Raw genomic sequence first — 26,277 nt, forward strand, 5'->3', positions numbered from 1 at the left:
TATTTCCTTTTTTTCTTTAACTTTTCATTATGGGAAATCTCAAACATATACAGAGTAAACAGTTATGGTATAATGAACCCCCATGTACCCATCATCAGCTTCAATTATTAGCAATATAACTGCCATTCTTGTTTTATCTATCCCTCAGACCATTCCCTACCCAATTCAATTATTTTTTAATAGGCCCTTCTTAATGTAAAATTTATATACATTGAAATGAACCAATCTTAACTTGAATATATAAGTGTATTAATGTAACTCACACTGTTCTCATGGTATTGAATGTTAATATCTACCCAGAAAGTTTATTTCCCTCTCCAGTCAATACACCTTCCCAGCTCTTCTGATCTTTGTCACCAGCAATTGGTCCTAGAATTTCATACAAATGGAATCAATATATATTCTTGAGTCCAGCCAACCATATGTCTGTGAGATTTATCCATGTTGTTGAGTATATCATAATTTGCCTCTTTTTATTGCTGAGTAATACTCCATTGTACAAATTACCAGTTTCTTTATCCATTCTCTTGTTCGTGGATACCTGAATGGTTTTCAGCGCTGAGCTTTGTGAATAAAGATGCTGTGCACATTTTTATATAACTCTTTTTATGAATGCTTACTTTCAGTTGGTCTGTCTACTGAAGAGTAGAATTACTGAATAAGAAAGTAGTTATACACTTAACTTTGTAAGACACTGCCAGACCTTTTGCCAGAGGTATGCATTCTCACAGGCAGAGTATGGGAATTCTGGTTGTTTCCACATTTTTGCCAGCCTTTAGTGTTGTCTGTATTTTCATTGTAGATATTTCTAGGAGTTTGTAGGAATATCTCATGGTTTCAATTGCATTTCTGATTTTGCCAGATGCCTTTTGTGGTATGTTCTGCTGATTTTTTAAATTGGGTTGTCTCTTATTATTATGTTATAGGAATTCTTTAGATACAATAAATACAAAATTTTTGTTACATGTATCTTACAAATATTTTCTCTTAGTCTGTAGCTTGCCTTTATTTTTTTTATGGTGTATTTGTACTATCATTGATTGCTACTTTTATCTTCAGTACTTACTTCCTTCTGGTTAATTGGGTTTAATTTGCCTGTGTTTTTTCGGCGAAAGTGGAAGCTTAGATTATTAAGTCATTTTATCTTTCCCATATAGGCATTTAAAACTATAAATTTCTTCTTGTTCACGAGTTTTGATATGCTAGATTTTCATTATCATTTATCTTCTAATTTCCTTTGTGATTTCTTCTTTCAGCTGTGGGTTATTTAAAAGTATATAATTTCCTAAATATCTGGAGGCTTTCTTTTTATCTTACTGATTTCTATTTTAATGACATTGTGGTTTGGGAACTTACCACCTTTGGTATATTGATTGTCTGGTGTTTCCATTTTCTAATACATCATACTTATTGGACTCTTTTGTGAAAATAGACTTTGCCATTCTATCCAGGTAACATGAACTGGTAACAAAATAACAATTGCCTGGAATGCTGAGGGAGTTCTGATTAATTGGGTTTTTTTGTTGTTGTGGTACAGAAATTATTTCACATCTCACCATTGGCATCGTGTTTGTGTGGGTATGTATTTTTAAATATTTCACACAGGGAGAGCAGGAGGGAGAGGGAGAAACAGGCCCCTTGCTGAGCAGGGAGCCCAGACTCCGCTGGGATCATGACTGAGCCTAAGGCCGATGCTTAGCCAGCCGAGCCAGCCAGGCACCCTGGTTTTATATTTTTATCAAATATTACTAGTCTGTTTCCCCTGTCTTAATAACATAAAATGAACATGTTGACTATCTATTAGAATTTTCAGTGTTTACATGTCATCATCAACTGTACTTACATATTGCTCTAAGTACAAAACCAATCTACCAACATTAGTAAATAACCTGAAAATAGTTCAGTTTTTGTAGTTTGATTCATCTTCATATATTTTGTCCCTAGTCTCATTTAACAGTTATTTCTTTCAATTGTTACTTATTTAATGAATATTTCTTAGCTACTAAGAAATTAAGTAGATATGGTCTTAAATCTTGAGATTTTTCTTGCACATAGTTCTGGTGATCATCAAAATTCTTTTTACCTTTTTAAGGCCATTAGTCATGTTTTTCAGCAGTTAGAATTATATCAGTGATTTTTGGTTTTTGGAGCCCTTGATAACTTTTGTGCACAAAAACAATTATTCAGGGACTATTTTTTAAAAAATACTAGATTTATTAAAGCTACCATTCAAAAACTTAATTCTTCCTTGAATTCTCAAGGCCAATTTACAAATCCAGTTATATAATGATTATTTTTAAAGGTCTTCAAATATAATTAATCTTAAACATGCTAAACTTAATTTTAAACTTAATATATCCCATTTTCTTTATAGGCCCCTCAATTATCTAACAAACTTCCCTAAAAAGTTTAATAACTTTAAACTTCGAGTGGGGTTTGGTTTCTTAACAGTCTAGTATTAATAGGATTGGTTAGACTATCTTTGCTCTTCCAACTGAAGTCATAGACTAAATTGATCTCTTAAACATTTTAAATTGAAATTCAATGGTAACCTGTTACTCTGTGGCAAGTTATTCTAATTAATTCTAGGACATAAAATACAATTTAACTACATATTTTTTCTAAGTCTGAATTAAAATGTCAGTGTCCTTAATTTACCTTAATAAGTTCCAGGGAGCTTAAAAAAAAAGCTTAGCAAATGAGGAAATAATTATATCATCCCAACTAAAGAAATTGAGACTGGGCTCATATCCCAGTGTGTGTATGTAGGTTTCTTAATGACCAGAAAAATGATCACAGGACTTGACTCTTCTCCATCAGTGATAGGACTCCAAATCCATGCTCTCCAAATGAGTGATTCCCAGATCATCTCCCTTAGATTCATGTTACACATTAAATAATTTTTCTGTTTGCCAGTCTGCTATCCATACCAGTAAAACTTACAATTTCTTCTTTCATGCTTGAGTTGGATTTTGCTTTGTTGTTGTTTTCAACTCTTTAAAAATATTTAAACGTCCTCCCTATTTGATTCTTCATCTCTCCTAAGGATTTATTTGACCAATATCATCATAATCTCTTAATGACATACATACATACATAAATAGTGTAGTAGTGATTCTGCTAAAATGACATGCGGTTCAGAAGATGTTATATACAAACCTAATGGTAACCACAAATCAAAAACCAATAGTAGATATGCAAAAAAAGAGAGAAAGAAATCCAAGTATATCATAAAGAAAGCCAACTTACAGTGAGAGAACAAAGGAAGAAAGAAACAAAAGATCTACAAAAACAAAACAAATGACAGAATGCCAGGAAATACATATCTATCAGTTAATATTCTGAATGTAAATGGACAAAATGCTCCAATCAAAGAAATAGGGTGACAGAATGGATTAAAAAAACAAGACCAATCTATATGCTGCCTACAAGAGACTCACTTCAGACCTTAAAGACATGCAGTTTGGAAGGGAGGAGATGCAGAAACATTTATCATGCAAATGGATGTGAAAATAATGCTGGGGTAGCAATACTTATATCAGACAAAATAGACTTTAAAAAAAAGACTATAGCAAGAGATAGGGATGTTATATAATCATTAAAGGAATGATTCAACAAGAAGACATAACAATTATAAATATTTATGCACCCAGCATAGGAGCACTCGAATACATAAAATGATTAATAACAAATATAAAGGAACTAATTGATAGTAATACAGTGATAGTAGGGAACTCTAACACCCCACTTACATTGATGGACAGATCATCTAAACTAAAAATCAGGAAACTGGCTTTGAATGATACATTGGACCAGATGTTTTAATAGACATATTCAAAATATTCCATCATAAAATAGAATACACATTCTTTTCAAGTGCACTGGAACAGAATAGATCATATATTAGGCTACAAAATATGTCTCAAATTCAAAAATATCAGAGTTACACCATTAGTCTTTTCCAACAATGTAATGAAACTGGGAATCAACCACAAGAAAAAATTAGAAAAGAACACAAATATAACGTGTTTCTAAACAACAAATGGGTCAACCAACAAATCAAAGAGGAAGTTAAAAAAAAAAAAGTACATGGAGACAAATGAAAATGCAGTGGTCCAAAATCTTTGGGAAGCAGCAAAAGCAGTTCTAAGAGGAAAGTTTATAGCAATATTGACCTATTTAGAAGCAAAAAAAATCTCAGATAACCTAACCTTACTCCTACAGAAGCTAGAAAACAAAGAACAAACAAAACCCAAACCCAGCAGAAAAAAGGAAGATAAAAAGATTAGAGCTGAAATAAGTGATATAGAGACTATTTAAAAAAAAAAAATGAGGGCGCCTGGGTGGCTCAGTGGGTTAAGCCGCTGCCTTCGGCTCGGGTCATGATCTCAGGGTCCTGGGATCGAGTCCCGCATCGGGCTCTCTGCTCAGCAGGGAGCCTGCTTCCCCCTCTCTCTCTCTGCCTGCCTCTCCATCTACTTGTGATTTCTCTCTATCAAATAAATAAATAAAATCTTTAAAAAAAAAAATGAATGAAATCAGGAACTGGTTCTTTGAGAAGATCAACAAAGTTAATAAATCTAGCCAGACTCATCAAAAAGGGAAAGGGGAGACTCAAAATCAGGAACAAAAGAGAAATAACAACTGACACCACAGAAATACAACGGATTGTAAGAACATTATGAAAAATTTTATGTCAACAAACTGGGCAACCTAGAAGAAATGGATAAGTTCCTAGAAATATAACTTCCCCCAAATCAGAAAGCAACAGAAAATTTGAACAGACTGATTACGAGCAATGAAATTGAATCAGTAATCAAATAACTCCCAACAAACAAGTCCAGGACCACACAGCTTCACAGATGAGTTCTACCAAACATTTAAAGAAGAGTTAAAACCTTTTCTTCTCAAACTTCTCCAAAAAATAAAAGAGGAAGGAAAACAATCCCATTTACAATTACTCCAAAAATAATAAAATACCAAGGAATAAATTTAGCCAAAGTGGTGAAAGACCTGTACTTTGAAAACTAGAAAGCACTGAAGAAATTGAAGATGATGCAAACAAACAGAAAGACATTCCATGTTCATGCAATGATTGGAAAAATAATTACAGTTAAAATGTCTATACTGCCCAAAGCAATATGCAGATTTAATTCAATCCCTGTCAAAATACCAGCAACATTTTTCATGGAACTACAACAAAATAATCCTAAAATTTGTATGGAGTCACAAAAGAGCCCAATAGCCAAAGCAGTTTGTTTGTTTGTTTGTTTGCTTTAAAGATTGTATTTATTTACTTGAGAGAGAGAGCATGAGAGGGGAGAGGGTCAGGGGGAGAAACAGACTCCATGCTGAGCAGCGAGCCTGATATGGGACTCAATCCCAGGACTCCAGGATCATGACCTGAACTGCAGGCAGTTCACAAAAAACCAACTGAGCCACCCAGGCGCCCCAAAGCGTGCGTGTGTGTGTGTGTATATATATATATACACACACACACATATATTATATATATTATATATATATAATTTTTTAAAAAAATTATATATAATTTAAAATATATATAATTTAAAAAAATACCTATGTATTTATTTGTCAGAGAAAGAGAGTACACAAGCAGGGGGAGCAACAGGCAGAGGGAAAAGCAGGCTTCCCACTGAGCAGGGAGTCCAACTGAGCCACCCAGGCATTCTGCCAACGCAGTTTTTAAAAAGAACAAAACTGAAGGTGGTGCAATTCCAGACTTGAAGTTATATAACGAAGCTATAGTAATCAGAAGGTATGGTCTGGCACAGAAATAGGTAAACAGATCAATGGAACAGAATGGAGAGCCCAGAAATAAACCCACAGTTATATGGTCAATTAATCTTCAACAAAGGAGGCAAGAATATGTATTGGGGAGATGTCTCTTCAACAAATGATACTGGCAAAACTGGACCAGTTTTTTTCATCATACATAAAAATAATCTCAAAATGGATTAAGGACCTCAGTGTGAGAGTTGAAGCCATAAAAATCCTAGAAGAGAGCACAGGCAGTGATTTCTAGGATATTAACTGTAAGGACATCTTTCTAAAGTTTCCTGAGGCTAGAGAAAACAAAAGCAAAAGTAAAATATTGGAACTACATCAAAATTAAACCTTCTGCACACCAAAGAAAACCAACAAAACAAAAAGCCTACTGATTGGGAGAAAATATTTGCAAGTGACAAATCTGATAAAGGCTTGGCATCCAAAATATATCAAGAACCTACACAACACCAAAAAAAGACAAATAATCAATAATCCAGCTTAAAAATGGGCAGAAGATGTGAACAGACATTTCTCTGAAGAAGACATACAGCTGACCAAGAGACACATGAAAAGATACTCAATGTCACTCATCATCAGGGAAATGCAAATCAAAACCCAAACGAGATACCACCTTACACCTGTCAGAAGGTCTAAAACCCAAAATTCAAGAAACAAGTTGGCAAGAATGTAGGGAAAAGGGCAACCTCATGCATTGTTGGCAGGAATGCAAACTGGAGCAGCTACTGTAGAAACCAGTATGGAGGTTCCTCAAAAAATTAAAAATAGTACTACCCTTTGATCCAGTAGTCTCACTACTGAGCATTTACCCCGAAAAATACAGAAACCCTAATTGAAAGGGATATATGCACCCATTTGTTTATTGCAGCATTATTGTTACAAGAGCCAAATTATGGAAGCAGCCTAAGTACCCATCAGTAGATGAATGGATAAAGAAATGGTATGTATATACAATGGAATATTACTCGGCCATATAAAGAATGAAATCTTACCTTTTCCAACAGTATGAAAGATCTAGAGGATATAATGCTAAGCAATATAAGACAGTCAGAGAAAGACAAACACTGTATGATTTCACTCATATGTGGAATTTAAGAAACAAAACAAATGAATAAAGAAAAAGGACAAACCCCAAAACAGATTCTTAACTACAAAGAACAAACTAATGGTTACCAGTGAGAAGGGGCAGAGGGTGAAATAGGTGAAGGCTATTGAGAGTACACTTATCTAGAAGAACACGGAGCAAAAATGGAATTGTTGAATCACTGTATTGTATACCTGAAATGAATATATTACTGTCTATTAACTACACTGGAATTAAAAATAAATACAGTGAAAGATACATTAAAAAATAAGTCATGTGGGAGAAATGGCATTAGAATACAAGAATGACTAGCACACTATAGCTGAAGAGAAACTTACTTGAATCCTAAGATAACCAGGGATGCTTTTATAGGACCCTGATTTTCAGATGTCTAGTACTTATAGGTAGGCAAAATGCATTGTTTGTGTCTACTATAGATACTGAAATGGGTCCTTTTATTGCTAAAGAAATTTCTTCAGAGCAGGTTTTTTTGGTTAGAACTTTTAAGTCTTTGGAAAAGTGAGAATGTGGTAAGAAAAAGAAGTGTAGGTGAGGATCCATGAATATAAGATTATGTAGTATTTGTTAATACTACAGAAAAATTCCTAGCATCTACTTACTGTCTTCCAAAGAATTGCCATGGACCTCACCAAATTTAGGTTTAGGAGTTTTGTCATTAAGCATGTAAACAATAGATAGTTTCCATCTGTGTTACTCTTGTAATGTAACAACTTTCTTATGTAATATTTGTAACCAAAAAGCAACTTGTCTGAATAAGAAAATATTAACCATCTAGGAGTTTTGTTAAGATTTAATAAAGTATTTTGGTAGCATTCTGCACAGTCGTTCCTTTAAGTCTTGTGTGACAAACTGAGAAATACCTTTGCACACAGTGGGTAGCCAGTAGGTTTTCTGCAGGGGGTTTCTACTGAGAGCTGACAGAGGGCATCTTGGCAACTGTTCAGAAACCTACATTAACTTAGTTGGGCCCTGCATGGAACCTCATGTTCAGCAGAATTCTTCTGACCTGCCTCTGCATGCCAGGCTAATCAGCAAACACCTAATGAGCCCACTCCAAAGAAACAGACTCTCTCACAACCTACTTCATTTTCATATGTTCTCTGGGGGTGGGGAGACAAGGCTTCATGAGGACTGATGATGCTGCAAAGACCACAATAATGATAATTAACTTGCTGAATTTAGAAGATTATGCTGTTAATTAGTTGCAAAATAAAGATAAGTAATAGAGCAGCAGATGGTAGGATAACACCCAGGAGAAGGAGGGTTATTACTCTGATGAGCTTTTGTGGCACATATGAAATATGGATCTGACTTTTTCATAAATTGTTTCTAGAGAACATTATGTTTTTTCTTTGAACTATGATGGAGTAGTTTGTTCCTACTAAGTTCTGACAGATGTGATAAAATTTGTTTTCAGGAGTGTGAAATATAACCTAGAGTTTGAATAGCAAATTACTTTTAGCAGATTACTTCTTAAAATGAGGAAGTAGTATTGGTCAGCACAATGAACTATTCATTTTCTGACATAGTTTATATCTAAGAAAAAAGTTTTCAATGTAGTAGTTGAATTTTACGTTGCTAAAAGTTAATTCCAAACATTAAAACACTAGTCTGCTTAGAAATATAGTAATAACGATATTTTAGTTTTCTTTCCAATAATGTCTGTAGTTTAAAATTATGCTTAAGCTTTATTGTACATATTGGGAATACAGACATTTTGGATCTCAATCTTTTTATTATATTAAATTTCTGTATGGAGAGAAGTATCTTATTGACTGCTGATCTACTTAGAATACTTCATATAGGCAAAAACTCTAGTTTGGCAAAACTTCAAAGATGTGTTCAATGAATTAGGAGTTAGCAGAATATCTGATCCTTGCTCTGCTTCTAACTTACTCTTTGATTCTGGGAAGTAACTTCATTCACTCTTTGGACCTTAGTATGTCTGTCTGTAAGCTGCTGATTGGACTAATTGATCATCAATATATCTTCTAGTTCCAATATTCTGCTGGAAAAAAATATCCATGGTATTTATATATGTTTTCATTGATATTTTTGAACCACACTATTTGTTGTTCTTTAAACTGTCTTTGACAAATATATATGGGTGGATTGTAGATATCCTTTTATTATAAAATTTTCACGAATCCTCATATTTAGTGACATCTTTTTTTCACCTAACCCATTCTAAATTTTTTAGTGTATGTCTATTTTTTTACTGCTTTTTAAAATACATATATATGTGCAGTTCAGAACAGGGTAAATTAACCCTTGAAAATCTTTTTCTTAAATTTTGTACCCAGTGGCACACTTTCTAAGTCAGACCCATTGTAATCAATGTAACAGCATGGAGCAAACATTAGAGCTTCCTCACTGGGTGAGTACTGTATACACTAGGGCAGTCAAGAGAGGATAATGAATGAATACTGATGCTGCTTTTTAAGTGCTCTATAAGGTAGTAACTTGCCCTACTAAAGATTATTCAAGAGAGTGATGTTTATGTACTTCAGACTCCCCTATGTGCAGTTACTGTATTTCATTAATTCTAAGAGTTAAGCTCTTCACTATAAAACTTTAAATGCTCTTCAGTTCTATGTTTTCTACCTAAGGACTTAAAAATGTTTTATCAACACATAATTTACCAAGCTTCACATCTCAACTGCTACTTACATTTATACACATTTTATATCCAGAAATGAAAACCCTGTAACCTAACACTATACACTGGATGCTGTTTACTGTATTTTGATGTGTAACATGCTGTTTTTAAAAGATTTAATTATGCAGACTGACCACCTCCCCTGATTTTCCTCCTTTGTTCTGTTTATAATGATCTGCACTTTCAAACTCTATTTTGAGTTCTTTGACCACTTTGCCTAAGTAGTAGTTCTGGTTGCAGCCAACTACTCCTTTATTCCATTATCTAACTTTAGTTTAATCCACACATGTCCATATTATCCCATCAGTTATAAGTGTCTCAGTTTTCTTCGTCTTAGCTATTTCTGTGACCTTGGGCAAAAGATCTCTGGTTTCTTAATCTCTAAAGTAGGGGCACTGTCCTAGTAGAAACTCATTGAAAAAATACTGATAACAAGGATGAATTTCAAGTGCATTATGCTAAAAGGAAGAAGCCAAATTCAAAAGGCTGTTAACATTGTATAATTCCATTTATATGACATTTTAGAAAAGGCAAAACTTTGGGGATCAGAAAACAGATTAGTGGTTTCTAGGGGCTGGGGCGGGGCTGAGAGGAAAGAAGTGTAAGGGAATTCGGGGGAATAGTAGTACTGTTCTGTATCCTGATTGTAGGGTGGTTAGACAACACAATGCACTTGTTAAAATTCTAGAGCTATGCACAAAAAAGACTTCTTACTTATATGTAACTTACACCTCAGTAAATTTTTTTTTTTAAGATTTTATTATTAGAGAGCGGGAACATGGGGTGGGGAGGGCAGGCTCCCCGCTGAGCAGGGAGCCCAGTGCAAGTCCTCTGTACCAGGATCCTGGAATCATGACCTGGGCTGAAAGCAGATACTTAACTGACTGAGCCACCCAGGTACCCCAATAAACTTGTTTTTTAAACTACTGACAGACGTGTTTTTAAAATGATACCCAGAATCTACAATGAATAGCAGTAGAGAGAAAATGTCCAGTAATACTTGTCTAGGTATAATTACTGCCTTGGGAAATGTTAGTGACCTTTTCATGTATGCTTTAGTTTTTCAGAGGTCTGGATCACTTAAAGATGGCAAGGAGATATACATAAATGAAATCAAAGAAATTATAAATTTGGGGATAGTTGTACAATTTTCTAAGTTGTTTTTAGTTGAAGTAAGTGAAAGCAGTTGTACTAATGTCATCTGGGGGCCTCTTTCAGAAGCTCTTCTCTCTTTCCTACCTGTATCAAATTTTGTGATGAAACTTTATTTTGGGCTTAAGGACTACATCTCATTTATTAAGAACAATATCAGCAATAATAGTCCCAGGTCTTTCAGGTCCCTTTTATTTCTAAGATATTACAGTATGATTATCTTATGCTAATTATTACATATTTATATATTTTTTAACAATAAAACTACCCCAAATATCACTTGTGCCATTTTTGCCAAAGAATCCAATTTCTGTCAGTTAACAAATACATGTGTTGTTCAGTTATGTAGCAGATCAGTTTATCAGTTGCTTAAAAATGGTGCAGAGAGGGGCACCTGGGTGGCTCAGTGGGTTAAGCCACTTCCTTCGGCTCAGGTCGTGATCTCAGGGTCTTGGGATCGAGTCCCGCATGGGGCTCTCTGCTCAGCAGGGAGCCTGCTTCCCTTCCTCTCTCTCTGCCTGCCTCTCCATCTACTTGTGATTTCTCTCTGTCAAATAAATAAATAAAATCTTTAAAAAAAAAAAAATGGTGCAGAGAAAGATAAGGCGATCTCTGTTTTGAAAGAGCTTACTAACTCAAAATCTTACCTCCCCTCACCCCAAAAAAGAAAGAGCTTACTGTCTGGTTGAGGAGATAAGTTATTCACATATAATGCCTTTTTGCTAGTAGAATAATAAGCTTTATGCAAATTGCATCTTTATTAAGAGATAGCCCATAAATGTTTAGGGCCTCCTAACACTAGGTTGTTCATACTGTGACAGTGGATCAGGAACAATTAATTCAGTTAACTGGCAAATGGAACATAGTAGAGGGGGTAGACTAAATCATCTTACTGGAGACAGGGAAGACATAATGGAGGCAAACCTAACTGTAGGTTCTAGGAGGAGGTTCAGTCTGACAGTTAATATAGTGGCCTAATAAAAATGCAACATCAGGTTGTTGACCAAACAGGCACTGACATCAGACTATCAAGCAGAGATCAGTTAGGTGCAAATTTGGAAGAGGTTTAGGTTTAAGATGTAGACGGAGCCTGGGAAGATGGAGATATAAGAATGAAGTAGGAGAAAATAGGTGAAAGTGTATGTAATTAACTTGTGTGCTTATTTTAGTTAAGCAGAGCTAAATATTTTCAGTCAACAGTGTTTTTATTTTTCACTCTTTTCTCGGAATTTGTTAGCGAACAAGAAAGTGTAAAATCCTCTAGTAGTGCCAGACAGACTCAGGAAAGCTTCTCAAAGTGTTTATCTTACTATTTGTAATGATAAAACTAATTTTAAAACCAAATATATTCTTGCATTCCGTAACAAATATTTTGTTGTTGTTAACCAAAGAATATTGGGAGTTGGAATTGAGTGGAAAGCAGCGAACTTTTCTTTTAATTGGTGTTTGCATTTCAGAGATTAAAAGCTGCTTTGACCCAGCAACATCCTCCAGTTACCAATGGTGATACTGTCAAAGGTCATGGTAGCGGATTGGTTAGAACTCAGTCAGAGGAATCAAGACCACAGTCATTACAACAGCCAGCTACATCCACTACAGAAACTCCGGTATGTGTGTTGTTTTTATCATTAGTACTTTATCATCCTTTAAGAAACAAATACAGTATAATTTAAATGACCATTATATATACTTTGAAAAAAATTATTTCTGGTCATAATTCCAAAATATACCAGAAACCTTGGGAAAAGGTAGTTCAGTGTAAAAGTATTGATACCCCAAAATAAATAAGTAAATAAATAAGATAGGCAGTTGTTACTGATCAAGATACTGTGTAAATGCTTCTGTGGGTGTCTGTGTTTCTTGGCCTGACATGGCATTAATATCCATTGATACTTTTTAAATCATTTTTTTGTTGATTGTATTCAGCAAATAATGTGTGCATGTGTGTGTGTTTATTACATTACTAACATAAATCAAATGATTCTTGGATTTAAATCCGAGAAACATTGCCAAAGGAGCGGATATATATACCTTATGGAAACTGTTTATGCTGGAGGTCCTTTTCATTTATTTCCAGTTTGTGACTGCATATTAGATAGCTGATGTCTATAGTCCATGTCTGTTATGTCTGTAATGCATTTCTACATGGAATGATTACTGTATTTTTGCTAAATGTTTTAGAACTCTAGAACTTTTAAGATAAAAGGTACTTAGAGATACATAATACTAGCATTGGCATTAAAAAGCAAAACTTTGCAATTAAAGAAACACGTAAATGGCAAGTTTTAGGTTGCCTCATAATTGTAACTTTTTAGATAATTGTATTTTATCTTCACAAGACTTAGAAAAAAGTGGAATGTAGGCACGCCTGGGTGGCTTAGTTGTTAGGTGTCTGCCTTTGGCCCAGGTCATGATCCCAGGAGTCCCACATCAGGTTCCCTGCTCAGCGGGGAAGCCTGCTTCTCCCTCTCCCACTCTCCTGCTTATGTTCCCTCTCTCACTATGTCTCTCTGTCAAATAAATAAATAAAATCTTTAAAGAAATAAATAATAAAGTGGAATGTAAAGAAATAAATAATAAAGTGGAATGTAGTTGTGGTAGTCATCCATTAAACAACTTGGAGCAAGAGAGAAGGAAAATAAGTATGTTTTAATGTCATAATTCAGAGATTAGCAATCTGACTCGGGGCCCAAATCCAGGCCATGGGTGTTTTTTCCTATGGTCTGTGAGCTATGTGTGGTTTTTATATCTTTAAAATTTATTTAAAAGAAATGAATATATTATTTATTTATAGTAACTAAAGTTCACCTGGATCTAATTTTTATTTATATCCTTGTATTGGATGGGAGCTTCTTGAAGGCGGGACTTTATCTGTTTACTGTTGTATCACTCCTTTCTGGGTACTCCCTGTGTTCTTTTTAATAATGAGGAATGAATGAATCAATGGAAAGAGGGAGAGGAGGAAGAATACATGTTTTTTAAGTGGCCCTAAATTCTAAATTCTTGTTAGGTGTAAAAATATACAAACATAACTGTATTAGTTTCGCTTATAATACTTGTGATTAGTATTTGTGTAATAACTGAGTTGTCAATTAAAAAAAACAAACCTGTTCTTTTCTATTCAGCCAAATGAGTAAAAGAAAAAAAACTGCTATTATCAATAAGTTAAGAGGATGAAGAAAAGAGAATATTTCAAGGTTGCCATTCTTTTTTTTTTTTAAGATTTTATTTATTTATTTGACAGAGCGAGATCACAGTAAGCAGAGAGGCAGGCAGGGAGAGAGAGAGCGGGAAGCAGGCTCCCCGCTGAGCAGAGAGCCCGATGCGGGACTCGATCCCAGGATCTCGAGATCATGACCTGAGCCGAAGGCAGCGGCTTAACCCACTGAGCCACCCAGGCGCCCCGACAAGGTTGCCATTCTTAAAGCAAGCCATAGAAATACTTTTCTAAAAGATTAACTTACAATTATGTACGTAAAAGAAATGATCTAATTTAATACTTAATCTTTATTACAATTAAAATACAGTATAAATTAAATTGCCCTGAGAATTTTTAATCCTAGTTATTTGGAAAAGGAATTAAATTATAACATATGTTTTTTGGAGTTTGTAGAGTGAGAAGTAGTTTGGTGATTTGCCTGCAGAACTTGCATTGAGCTTATATATAAGATTTTTGTGTATTATGTAGATAAGGAGAAGATAGAAGTTTTGTTTATTCACACCATTTTGGAATATACTTATAGGTAAAAGATTGTTTTCAGGCTTCCTTGGGTCATGTGCCTGTGGTCACAAAGGCCATTTCCTTTGCAGTATTTCCAAGGGTTTATCTCCTGTCTCCCAAGTTCAAGTGTTCTGTGGCACAATTTTGGGATTTGAGAGAGGCTTGGACATACTGTTTGTTCTATAATCTCAGATGCTAGACAGTATCACTAGTGACTGGAAACTATCTTTGGCTGATCTGAAATAACTAAGCTGATGTGTTGAGGGGCAAGGGGAACCAATAAAAATTAAAATCTGGACTCCTGTGGAATTCTGCCAACCAGGAGAATGAACATCAATAAACACATGAAGCTGACCCTAAATCTCAAAAACGGAAGAAAAGCTGAGTATACCAAAATATGTACATGTGGTAATTCCCTCTTACCTGCAGTTTAGCTCCCAAGGTTTCAGTTTTTCATGGTCAGCCATAGTCCAGAAGTAGATGGGTGATTAGTAGCCTAGCACTGCCGTAATGCCTTTATCATTCACCTCACTTCACATCCTAACATAGGCATTTTTTTAAATTAACATATAATGTATTATTTGCCCCAGGGGTACAAGTCTGTGAATCCTCAAGCTTACACACTTCACAGCACTCATCATGACATAGGCATTTTATCTCGTATCACAAGAAGAAGGGTGTGAGGGACGCCTGGGTGGCTCAGTTGGTTAAGCAGCTGCCTTCGGCTCAGGTCATGATCCCAGCGTCCTGGGATCGAGTCCCACATCAGGCTCCTTGCTCCGCAGGGAGCCTGCTTCTCCCTCTGACTCTGCCTTCCACTGTGTCTGCCTGTGCTCGCTCTCGCTCGCTCTCTCTGACAAATAAATAAATCTTAAAAAAAAAAAAAAGAAGAAGAAAAAGGGTGTGAGTATAGTACAGTATTTTAAAAGTGAGAAAGACCAGGTCATTCACATAACTTTTATTATTAGTTATTGTTGATCTCTTACTATACTTAATTTATAAATTAAGCTTTGTAATAGGTATCTATGCATAGGAAAAAACATTGGGTTCAGTACTGTCCATGGTTTCAGGCATCCACAGGAGTCCTAGAACATATCCCCTGCTGATAAGGGGGCACTACTGTACTTTTACTCTTCAACTTTTTACTCAATTTTAAAGAAACCAATTTTTAAGAGAAAATTTTACTGTTTTTTATTTTTAAAATTGTATTTAAAAAATAGCAAGTAAATGGTTTTTCATAGTGAATTAAGTAAATTATTAAATTTTTTTACTTTAGTACTTTATTATTTTTCAAAGGACTGTATTATACCATAATGTTAAAAGTACACTTGGAAAAATATAAGATATATACATGTTCATTTGTATTGCATTTTCAACTTCTTCATTTTATTTCTTTCTCTCTTTTTTTTTTTTTTTTAAGATTTTATTTATTTATTTCCCAGAGAGAGAGAGTTCACAAGCAGGCATAGAGGCAGGCAGAGAGAGGTGGGTAAGAGGCTCCCCGCCGAGCAGAGCGCCCGATGCCGGGCTTGATCCCTGGACCCTGAGATCATGACCCGAGCCGAAGGCAGAGGCTTAACCCACTGAGCCACCCAGGAGCCCCTTCATTTTATTTCTGTATAAATGAAATGCTACACAAACTTGAAATATATTCACTGTGATAATGAATTAATGAGAAACATATTTTAGCAGTACTTATTTATTTCAAAGAATTTGTTTTAGCACAGGGTGATATTTCATGTCATCTCAAAATATTGATATATACAGTGAGACTTAGAAAACAAAATTAGTAGATCTTCCTCTTCTGCCACTCTTTACTACCCATGTTCTCACTCATTATATACAAACATAAAAAGCTTCCACTTATGTTTATTACAGGCTTCTCCAGCTCACACAACTCCACAGACCCAGAATACGAGTGGTCGTCGAAGAAGAGCAGCTAATGAAGATCCTGATGAAAAAAGGAGGAAATTTCTAGAGCGAAATAGAGCAGCCGCTTCACGATGCCGACAAAAAAGGAAAGTCTGGGTTCAGTCTTTAGAGAAGAAAGCAGAAGACTTGAGTTCATTAAACGGTCAACTGCAGGTATGGTGCATAAATGTAAATTTGGTCTTATTTTTAATAATTGTGAACTTAGTTCTTCCTGTTTTTTCCAGTTAGCCATCCAGACATTTTAACACACAGTATTGGGTGTCTGTGGAATCTACAGTAAAGCATAGTTCTGTAAACCTATTTGAATAATAAGATGATGTAATACAAAACTTGCAACACTGACACAATAAGGAAATGTTAAATGTAAGTTTTTAAGCCAGTTATCTGGCTTAAACTTTGTAAAGTTGTGGTATATAAAATTCAAAGAATCTTAAAATTTAAACTGTCACTGGTATTTCACTTTTCTAGTTTTTTTGGTTTGTATCACAACTGTGAAGTTGCTTCAGTAATATTTTTAAGTTATTTGGTTCTTTGAATTATAAATTTTGTTTATTTAGAGTGAATGTAGTGCTTAGAAAAAATGTCAGATTGACAGCTTTGGAAACTGAAGGGCTCTAATTTTCCACAGAACAGATACAGTATGGCCAGTGGCAGTAAAAAAATCACTTCATACTCCCTGCCATTGTGCCCCAGATGGGTTTCTTAGGAGCCTCATGGGATAAAAAGATTTTAAGACTCCTTTTTCAGTCTTATGCTAAGATTTCTGTTAATGGTGTCAGAGAGCACTAAGATTATTTCCTTCATTCTGCTTTTTCTTTCTTCCTTTCTTCCTTTTATTTTTGTTTTGTTTAAAGATTTATTTATTTATTCATTCATTCGTTTTAGCAAGGAGGGGTGGAGAGAAAGAGAACTAGGGGAGGAGCAGCAAGAGAGGGAGGAGACAAGAACCTGAGTGACTCTCCACTAAGCACGGTGAGATAGGGCTGGATCTCAGGACTCTGAGATCATGACCTGACTGAAATCAAGAGTGAAAGGCTTAACTTAATGAGCCACCCAGGTGCTCCCCATTTTTGTTTTGTTTTAATGTTGTGAATATTCTCCAGGAAAATCTTGTAAACTACCAGTTGATGAGCATCAGCTAGAAAACGGATGTTAATAGTTGTAGTCATTACTGGTCAGTCTTCTGAATTAGCCATTCCCAGTGAAAAATGAATCTTTCCATATAATCATAATTGATGTTGAGACTTGCTGATTTGTTAAATCTATCTTTAAGGATGTCACCAATATAAACATCTGTTTAAATGCTTAGGAAAAAGTTTTTAACATCAGACATAGCACTTACTAAGGTAAATTTTATAAAAATTGTTTTATATGTGAGGCAGTCATCTTTTAAAATTCTATATTGTGCTTTAGATCTTGAAGCATAAGCTCTAGAACAAGTAAATTGTCTTGCAAAAATTTATTTTTAGCCATTTTATTTTAACCGTTTAGAAAAAATTTAAACACGATTTATCACATCACAGATACACACACACACACACACACACACACACTAGGGTATTTTTTAAAATATTGTCTTACCATCATCTGATAAATTTTTTTTTTTTAAGATTTTATTTGTTTATTTGACAGAGATCACAAGCAGGCAGAGAGGCAGGCAGAGAGAGAGAGAGGAGGTAGCAGGCTCCCTGCTGAGCAGAGAGCCCGATGTGGGACTCGATCCCAGGACCCTGAGATCATGACCTGAGCCGAAGGCAGAGGCTTAACCCTCTGAGCCACCCAGGCGCCCCTCATCTGATAAATTCTTATTCAAGAACTATTTTCATAACTTCTTAGGAAAAAAACTTCTGATATTTTCCCTCTTAAACAAAATGAAACAGATTATAGGTACTACTTTATTTATGCTCAAAAAACGGCTATTCTTTGCCAGGTATCTCTTAGATTATGAATTACTAGTATAAATTTTCAGATACTCATGTTACATTAACAAAATGATTTAGATGCATCTATTTTTTTTTTCTTTTGTGTTCTTAACACAATTACTCTTCTGAATGATTTGGCTATTTTTTAGTTGTCATTCTTAGCCTCAATTGCTTTACCCATAGAATAGAGATAAGTACCTGTTGATTCTATTTCCCTGAGGATTTTTTGCATAATTCAGTTGAGTTAAAATGAATGCAAGTATTTTTAAATACATAAATTTTGAATCTTAAATTTATCAATATTTTCCTTTGTAATTTGGCTTATTGTCCTTTTTAAGAAGTAAAAATATTTGAAAACTGTACTGTACAGGGGTATAGAAATACATAGTATCATTTACAGGATATTCTTCAATTTTAGGTGGGCCAGTTTTCTGCTTTGACCCAAGTCATGGCAATATTAACAGCTTTCATGAGATAACTGCTATTTCCGTAATTGTATTACAACCCTGGTCATCATTACTAATAGCAGCAGTGCTTTGTTATTTCAGAAAACCTTGAAAAATTCAGTATTCAGGATAAATATAACCTTTGTTTCATTCATCTCCTGTTTTTTCCACCATACAAACTACGATTAAATGTTACTATTGTAAAATATATTTTTGTATTTAATCTTGGTAGACATTTCTTGATTGGAGGAATAAAGGCAGGATTTATCATCTAGGTAAAAGTTACCAACACACCATTTCCAACATGAAACTTTTAAATAGAAGTCAAATTCAAGAAATTCCTAAATTAAGCTCTGTAGTTGAATATAACATTAGTTAATACCTCAAATTACAAACAGAAAAGTAAAATCTGTATCTTTAATCATTGAAAACTAAGTGATGATGGAATCATGGTAAGATAAAGTGTTCTTAATTTTAGAAATGCATATCAGAACTTTAGTATATGAAATGATGTTATCTTTTTTTTTTTTTAAGATTTTATTTATTTATTTGAGAGAGAGAGCATGGAGGTAGTGCAGAGGGAAAGAGACAAGGAGACTCCACAGTGAGCACAGATCCTGATGGAGAGCTCAATCCCAGGACTCTGAGATCATGACCTGAGCAGAAATCAAGAGTCGGATGCTTAACTGAACCCACGCAGCATCCCCTAAGATATGCTCTTTAAAATACTTTTGTGAAAGAAGAAAATGAAATTCATATGTATGTGTTAACCTGGAAAATTAGAATATATTGTTAGGGATAAAAAGAAAGTTGTTGAAAACAACCCAAATGTCCATCAGTAGATGAATAGATAAATTATGGTATGTATATACAATAGAATATTATTTAGCCATAAAAAGGAGTGAATGTGGATGAACATGCTAGAATGTGGATGAACTCAGAACATTTTTCCTTAAGTGAAAGAAGCCAGAAACAAAGCCACCCATGACTCTGTTTATATAAAATACCTAGAAGGGGGTGCCTGGGTGGCTCAGTTAAGTGCAGACTCTTGATTTGGGCTCAGATCATGATCTGAGGGGAGTGAGATCGAGCCCCACATCATTTTCCATGTGGGTTTCGTGTCTGCTTGAGATTCTCTCTCTTTCTGTGTGAAAAAAAAAAAAGGAAAATATCAAGAGAGAAATTCGTAGAGATAAATGCAGATTGATGGTTGCCAGGAATGGGGGCAGGAGGAAGGGTGGTAGAAAATAGAAACTGGTTAATGGGTAAGAAGTTTTAATCTGGACTGACAGAAGTGTTTTATAATCATTTTGAGGGAGGTGGCTGCACAACACTGTAAACGTACTGAATACCACTAAATTGTTCAGTTTAAAATAGTTAATTTTAGGGGCGCCTGAGTGGCTTATTTGGTTGGGTGTCTGCTTCGGCTTGGGTCATGCTTGGGTCATGGTCTCAGGGTCTAGGGATCGAATTCCGCATCGGGCTCCTTACTCAGTGGCAAATCTGCTTCTTTCTCTGCCTGACGCTACCCCTGCTTGTGCTTGCTCTCTCTCTGACAAATAAATAAAAAATCTTTAAAAAAAATAAAATGGTTAATTCTAGCTCATGGGAATGTCAGCTCAGTATTCAAAAAAATAGTGTACACTAAAATAGCACAACTCTGTTTCATTAATAAAAGGTTTATAGTTAGATGGACAAATGTGTAGATAAGGAAATTGGTATAGGAATGAATCCCTAAATTATAAGTAGAATTTTAGGAATGACATGTACCAGTAATAAGTTGTGAAGAGGCTATTGAGAACATGAATGATTTGGTAAGAAAGGTCCTTCAATTATGACTTTCTCTGTTGTTTCAAGTGGATAAGTGATTTTTAATTTTTGTTGCTTTTTAGTTATCAAACAAAAACAATTTTAAAAAGTGACAGATTCTGGTTTTCAGAATATTAAGAGTTAATAACATGCTTATGACAGATTCAGGCAGAAAAAATTTCAGTCTACCAACAACAAAACCGTTAACTGTGAAGAACAGAATGACTCGTAAAGAAAATTGAATGTGAGAGAAATAATTAAACTCTACTTTATGTGAAAACATTCATCAGTTCTACATTTCCTTAATAATTCTTCACGTGACATACAGGCTTAGCTGATCAGTATAGTGGGCAATAATGACCCATGGTTACTTATATATTACAAATACATTTTAATGAGTGTTGAGGTGTGACTGTACATATTTTTACCAAATACATATTAGGTTTTAAAGAACATTAATTATTCAACTCTCTTGCCCCCCCTCACTGAATTTAATAATACTTTAGCTTTCTTTTTTTTTTTTTTAAGATTTTATTTATTTATGTATTTGTCATAAAGAGAGAGAGAGCACACAAGTAGTCAGAGAGGCAGGCAGAGGCGGAGAGGAAGGCAGGCTCTCTGCTGAGCAAGGAGCCCGATGCGGGACTCGATCCTAGGACCCTGGTATCGTGACCTGAGCCAAAGGCAGCAGCCTAACCCACTGAGCCACCCAGGCGTCCCTATATTTTAGCTTTCTAAAATTGTTGCTAAAAAGACAATTTCATCAAATTGTATTAGAGACATGGCAATCTAGACCAAAACTTGGATACTGTTGATTATCAATCATTAGGTTTTTAAAGACAAATATGACTGGGGCGCCTGGGTGGCTCAGTGGGTTAAAGCCTCTGCCTTCAGCTCAGGTCATGATCCTGGGATCAAGCCCCACATCGGGCTCTCTGCTCCGCAGGGAGCCTGCTTCCCCTCTCCCTCCGCCTGCCTCTCTGCCTACTTGTGATCTCTGTCAAATAAATAAATAAAATAAATAAATTTTTAAAATCTTTTAAAAAACTAATATATGATTTTATTATCTTGAAAGAGTTTTCACCTTTTTGTGGTTTTTTCAGTTACACTGATTTTTGAATTGTGTTTTCAGCTTACAAATTCAGCATGTTTCCTTTGTGAACAAAGGCAGATTCTTTATTAATAGTAGCTCCTTAACAGTTACTCTTTGTATAAAACTTGGGAGTTTTCATTGTGGATTTTGCTTTTAAAACAGTTATTGCACAATGTGTGTGGAGTAGAAGCTCAATAAATTGGGGGAAAAAAAAAAGCATTCTTCCATAGCCGGATATGTGAGGAGTTTTCACTGATAAGTTAATGATAACAGAAGAGGTTTTGTTATTGCTCTATTGACTTAAAAGGGATCCAAAAAAAAAAAAAAAAAAAAAGAATAACTCTTTTATTGCTGATACCCACCCAAATAGTATTTTATTTATCGCTTGAAATATAAAGGAATGGTGACAATTGGAAGATGCTAAACCTGTTTTAATTCCTGAAAAAAAAAAATAGTGTTCTCTGTTATCACTGTCTTTCTTCTTTTCCCCTGAGTTTTAACCAGGTTCTAGAGAGGGAGAAGGTAACAGTGATGCCACTACTACTTCATGCATTTTATTTTGAGCCTGAGACCTAGTACTTCTTTTTACTAGGCCTTACTAAAAATCCTTGAGCCTTTACTTCCCTATCTGTCATACTCAAAGAATAAGTACTGTTATGAAGATCAAATGAGAGAGAGGGTATAGTGAAATCTGTTACAGGGTGTTCAGGGTGTATAGTATGCAAATGCTAGTTATTGATTATTCATTCTGTCATTAAACATCTATTGTGTGCAGGGCATGTTATTAGACGTAGGAGATAAAACAGTGAAAAAGACATTGTCCTTATGCTTACAGAATTTGTGGTTTAGCAGAGGAGACAGGCACAAAACAAAGTATGAGAAAACTCTGAAGGAAAATAAGAGAAGGGTCATTCCCATTCATTTTGCAAGGTATTTCCAAAGTATTAAGAAACCTGTCATTTTTTTTTTTCTGTTGTTACAGACCTATGTTCTCCATTGTAAGGTTTTACATCCATGACGGTCCTTGGAACTGTGTGATGGGAATCTTGATACTTAATCTTTGAGTTTTGTGAAGACTAAACATGAAGAAAATCGTATCTTTAGCAATGAGAAACTCTCCAAAGAAGAAACTGTCTAATATTATTTCTTTAATTTTGGGGATAGTGGCTGAACTAGAAAGTCAAAGATCATAAATTAATGGAATACTAGGTCCTCAGTCTATGGCCAGGTATCAATGAAAAGCTGTGATAGATTAATCAGTTGGCTGATTTGGTCTGTCATGATTTCATCAGTCTAATCTGCTTCATTCATATAAACTGTTAAAAAAATTTTTTTTTGTTCATAGTATATAATTAACCTTTGAGTAGCTATAGGTGCAATGGAGCAGTGGTACAGAAAATGCCAAAGTAATTTACATTTTATTTTAGATCAGAATAACAATTTTTCCCACATCTGCTTTATCTTACCAAAAATGTTTACCTTGACCAAAAAAATCATAATATGGTTTATGCTGAATGTCTCTGTAGGATATTTAGAAGAGAGGGCATTTGTGATTTTTAAAAAATTCTGTAATTGAGATGACACTGTAAAATATGCCAATTATCATTTTATGTCTGAGAAAATTAACAGTGCGGATACATTGGTGAAGTTGTTGGTATAAATAATGAAATTAGGACCTCTGACCATTTTTGTATTATTTAAGCAACTTCATATCACCTTTCTTTGGAAATTTTTTTCCTCCCCCTGAACATAGAATTACTCATAGTTCTAAAATGTAACTATGTACTTAGTCTTTAGTAAGCTGTGTGCTGTACTCTGGGGATACAAAAAGCAAAGATAATCCCTACCCTTGAGAAATTCCCAATCCAACAGAGGTGGCAAACAAGTAAACCAAAAATAACAATCCTGCGTAGTAAATACTATGTAAATGTACACATGTATGTGCATACGTGTCTGCGAGCATAGAAATGGACTTCTTTTCCTATCTGAACTTATACTGTACTTATTTCACTCTTAAAGATGAATGAAAAAATTAGCAAGGCAAGAAAAAGGAGAGGAAAGCTTTTGTAGGTAGAGACAACATTGTGTATTTTCAAAATTTCTATTTGTATAGGTCAAAACGGTTAAATATTTTTTTTCCCCCATAGGGTCAAACTAATATGAAAGGGGGGGGGTCACAGGCACCAGATTATAAGAGATTATATGTTGTGAACTAAAAATACATATCCAGGGATACCTAGGTGGCTCAGTCCGTTAAGCATCTGCCTTTAGCTCAGGTCACGATCCCTGGAGCAGGGGGAGTCCCACATCGGGCTCCTTGCTCAGCAGGGATCCTGCTTCTCTCTCCGTCTGCCACTCCCCCTGCTTGTGCTCTCTCTTTCTCTCTGTCTCGGCCAAATAAATAAAATCTTAAAAATAAATAAATAAATAAAATAATAAAAATACACATCAGCCCTCTTTCATATTACAGAAGTTAAAAGGAGAAACCTGTTAGGAGTCTCAAGTTCAAGCTGACACAGCAGAGAGGGAAAGATTTGGGGTATTATGTATTAGATTATTCGTAACCTGGTTTCTCATTTTTGGTGTCATTAATAAAGAGCCGTAAAATTAGTATATTGACATTGACTGCAGTATTCCATAGAAATGAGTTTTTTAAACATTTTTTTAAAAGCAAAATTCTAAACTCTAAAAGTTCCCCTTTTGTATTTTTGATCATTGCACACCCATTCTTATCTCAGATGCAATTTTGTAAACACGATTTAACCTTTATTTAATGTTTAGCTTTACTGTAAGCATCAGTTTTTGTTCTGTACTTTAATGTATTGTTGCAGTTTGTTGTTATAGGGGTGTGAGAAACTAACCAACAGACTTGCTTAACTTTTATTCTTTGAATTTTTATGTTTCTGTCATTGATCACTTGAGGAAAGCTAATGAGTCTAATCTGCTAAATTATTTTACATTCCTCTTTCTGGTTAGGAGACCAAGGGATGGAAAACAAGTGCCTGAGCTTTTAGGAAAGTACACATGCTTCTTTTATTTTTTTAATTTGGGGTTCATAGATGAAATCTGAATACTTAAGGTTAATATAAGTTCAAATAAGTAGTTTAGCGGTGTTTCTAAATTAAGAATTCCTTACCATTTTATTAAATCCACATTATTCTAACTCCTGATTATTGGTAATTATCACTAATTTATGCATCTTTAATATCTGAGGGTGACCAAAAGGAATTAAATGGAACCTCTTAATTTGGAAGTTTTATATAGAATTTACCAGATTAATGCATCCAAAACAACGGCTGAAGTGCTCATTTATTTTAATTAACATAATGTATTATATGGCCCAGGGGTATAGGTCTGTGAATCATCAGGCTTACACATTTCATTGAAGTGCTCATTTTTTAATGAGGACTACACCAGGGGTGCTTGGGTGGCTCAGTCAGTTAGACATCCAAATCTCAGGTCATGATCTTGGGCATCATGGATCAAGCCCCACATCAGGCTCAGCTTAGAGTCTGCTTGGGATTCCTTCCCTCTCCTTCCTCTGCTCCTACCCTCACTTGTGCCCTCCTTCTCTCTAAAATAAATGAATAAATAAAATCGATTAAAAAGAAATAAGGACTAGGACAATCCACCATTAATTTGCCAGATTTAAATTTAGATGTATACAAATTATCTAGATTGAGGGGAAGCTAATCTGTTTAGATAATTTTATCTGTTTTCATTGTTTCCATGTCCAGCACAGTTCCTTGCTCCATTTTAAGTATCCATGATTCTTTGGTTATTGTGGTTTCCTCTGTGGAGCTCTTCATAGTTTCTGGAAAACTAGAAACTTGCCTAATTGAGTTTCCAGGATAAATTTTTCATTTTCAAGTGCAGAATCAGTGAAATTCATTCTGACTCCCTTGGGTTTCTAATTTTTCAAATAATCAAAAGAATATGCAACATAAGTAAAAAATAACCTTCTATGAGTAACCTGTAGTACATAAGCAGTCCCAAGGCAAATGATAATATAAAAACTTCGAAATATGTTCTCCAGTCATGTCATTATCTTGTTTAAATTTTTATACAAGTTGCAGTCTTTGTACAAATGCTAAAATATGCAAACTGATGTGTACTGATTAAACCTATTTAAGCAGTATATTTTGTATATTCCTTGATACTCTGTTAAAGATAACCGATATTCTTGATTTTCACTTGTTATAAATAGTAAGAAATGTTTAGTCTGATGCTGTTAAGGTACATAAGTTGTTTCTTCTCCAGAGTGAAGTCACCCTGCTGAGAAATGAAGTGGCACAGCTGAAACAGCTTCTTCTGGCTCATAAAGATTGCCCTGTAACCGCCATGCAGAAGAAATCTGGCTATCATAGTGAGTAATGTTCCATTACCTATAGCCTTAGGCAACATCAGTGAAATACTGCAAGAGCGAACCGAGCTGCCATTAAAAAAAAAAGAAAACAAAAAAAACAAGAGACTGCAGTTCTAATATTTAATATTAAATATCAGAACTTCTGCAAGGTTATTATGGAATGGGGAATATACTTTATAGAATTGAGAATTTTTGAATTTTCCTATTTCTAGCTTTTTTCCTAGGGATTATTATACACCAACAAAACAAGTTAATAATTTAAAA

General features: G+C 34.8%; 1 protein-coding gene across 6 annotated transcripts in view; it reads left to right on the forward strand.

Annotated features, from left to right (window-relative positions):
- The window catches only part of ATF2 (activating transcription factor 2), an 84,930-nt gene that overhangs the window by 51,555 nt on the left and 7,098 nt on the right, over nucleotides 1-26,277 (forward strand). For all 6 annotated transcript variants that reach the window (XM_082689530.1, XM_082689533.1, XM_082689531.1 and 3 more), the window contains 3 exons: nucleotides 12,182-12,331; nucleotides 16,324-16,530; nucleotides 25,908-26,013. In XM_082689530.1, coding sequence (XP_082545656.1) covers nucleotides 12,182-12,331; nucleotides 16,324-16,530; nucleotides 25,908-26,013 — 463 coding nt within the window. The remainder of the gene's footprint in view (nucleotides 1-12,181; nucleotides 12,332-16,323; nucleotides 16,531-25,907; nucleotides 26,014-26,277) is intronic.

This window comes from Mustela nivalis (assembly GCF_964662115.1).
Source record: "Mustela nivalis genome assembly, chromosome: 11".
Lineage (NCBI taxonomy): Eukaryota > Metazoa > Chordata > Mammalia > Carnivora > Mustelidae > Mustela > Mustela nivalis.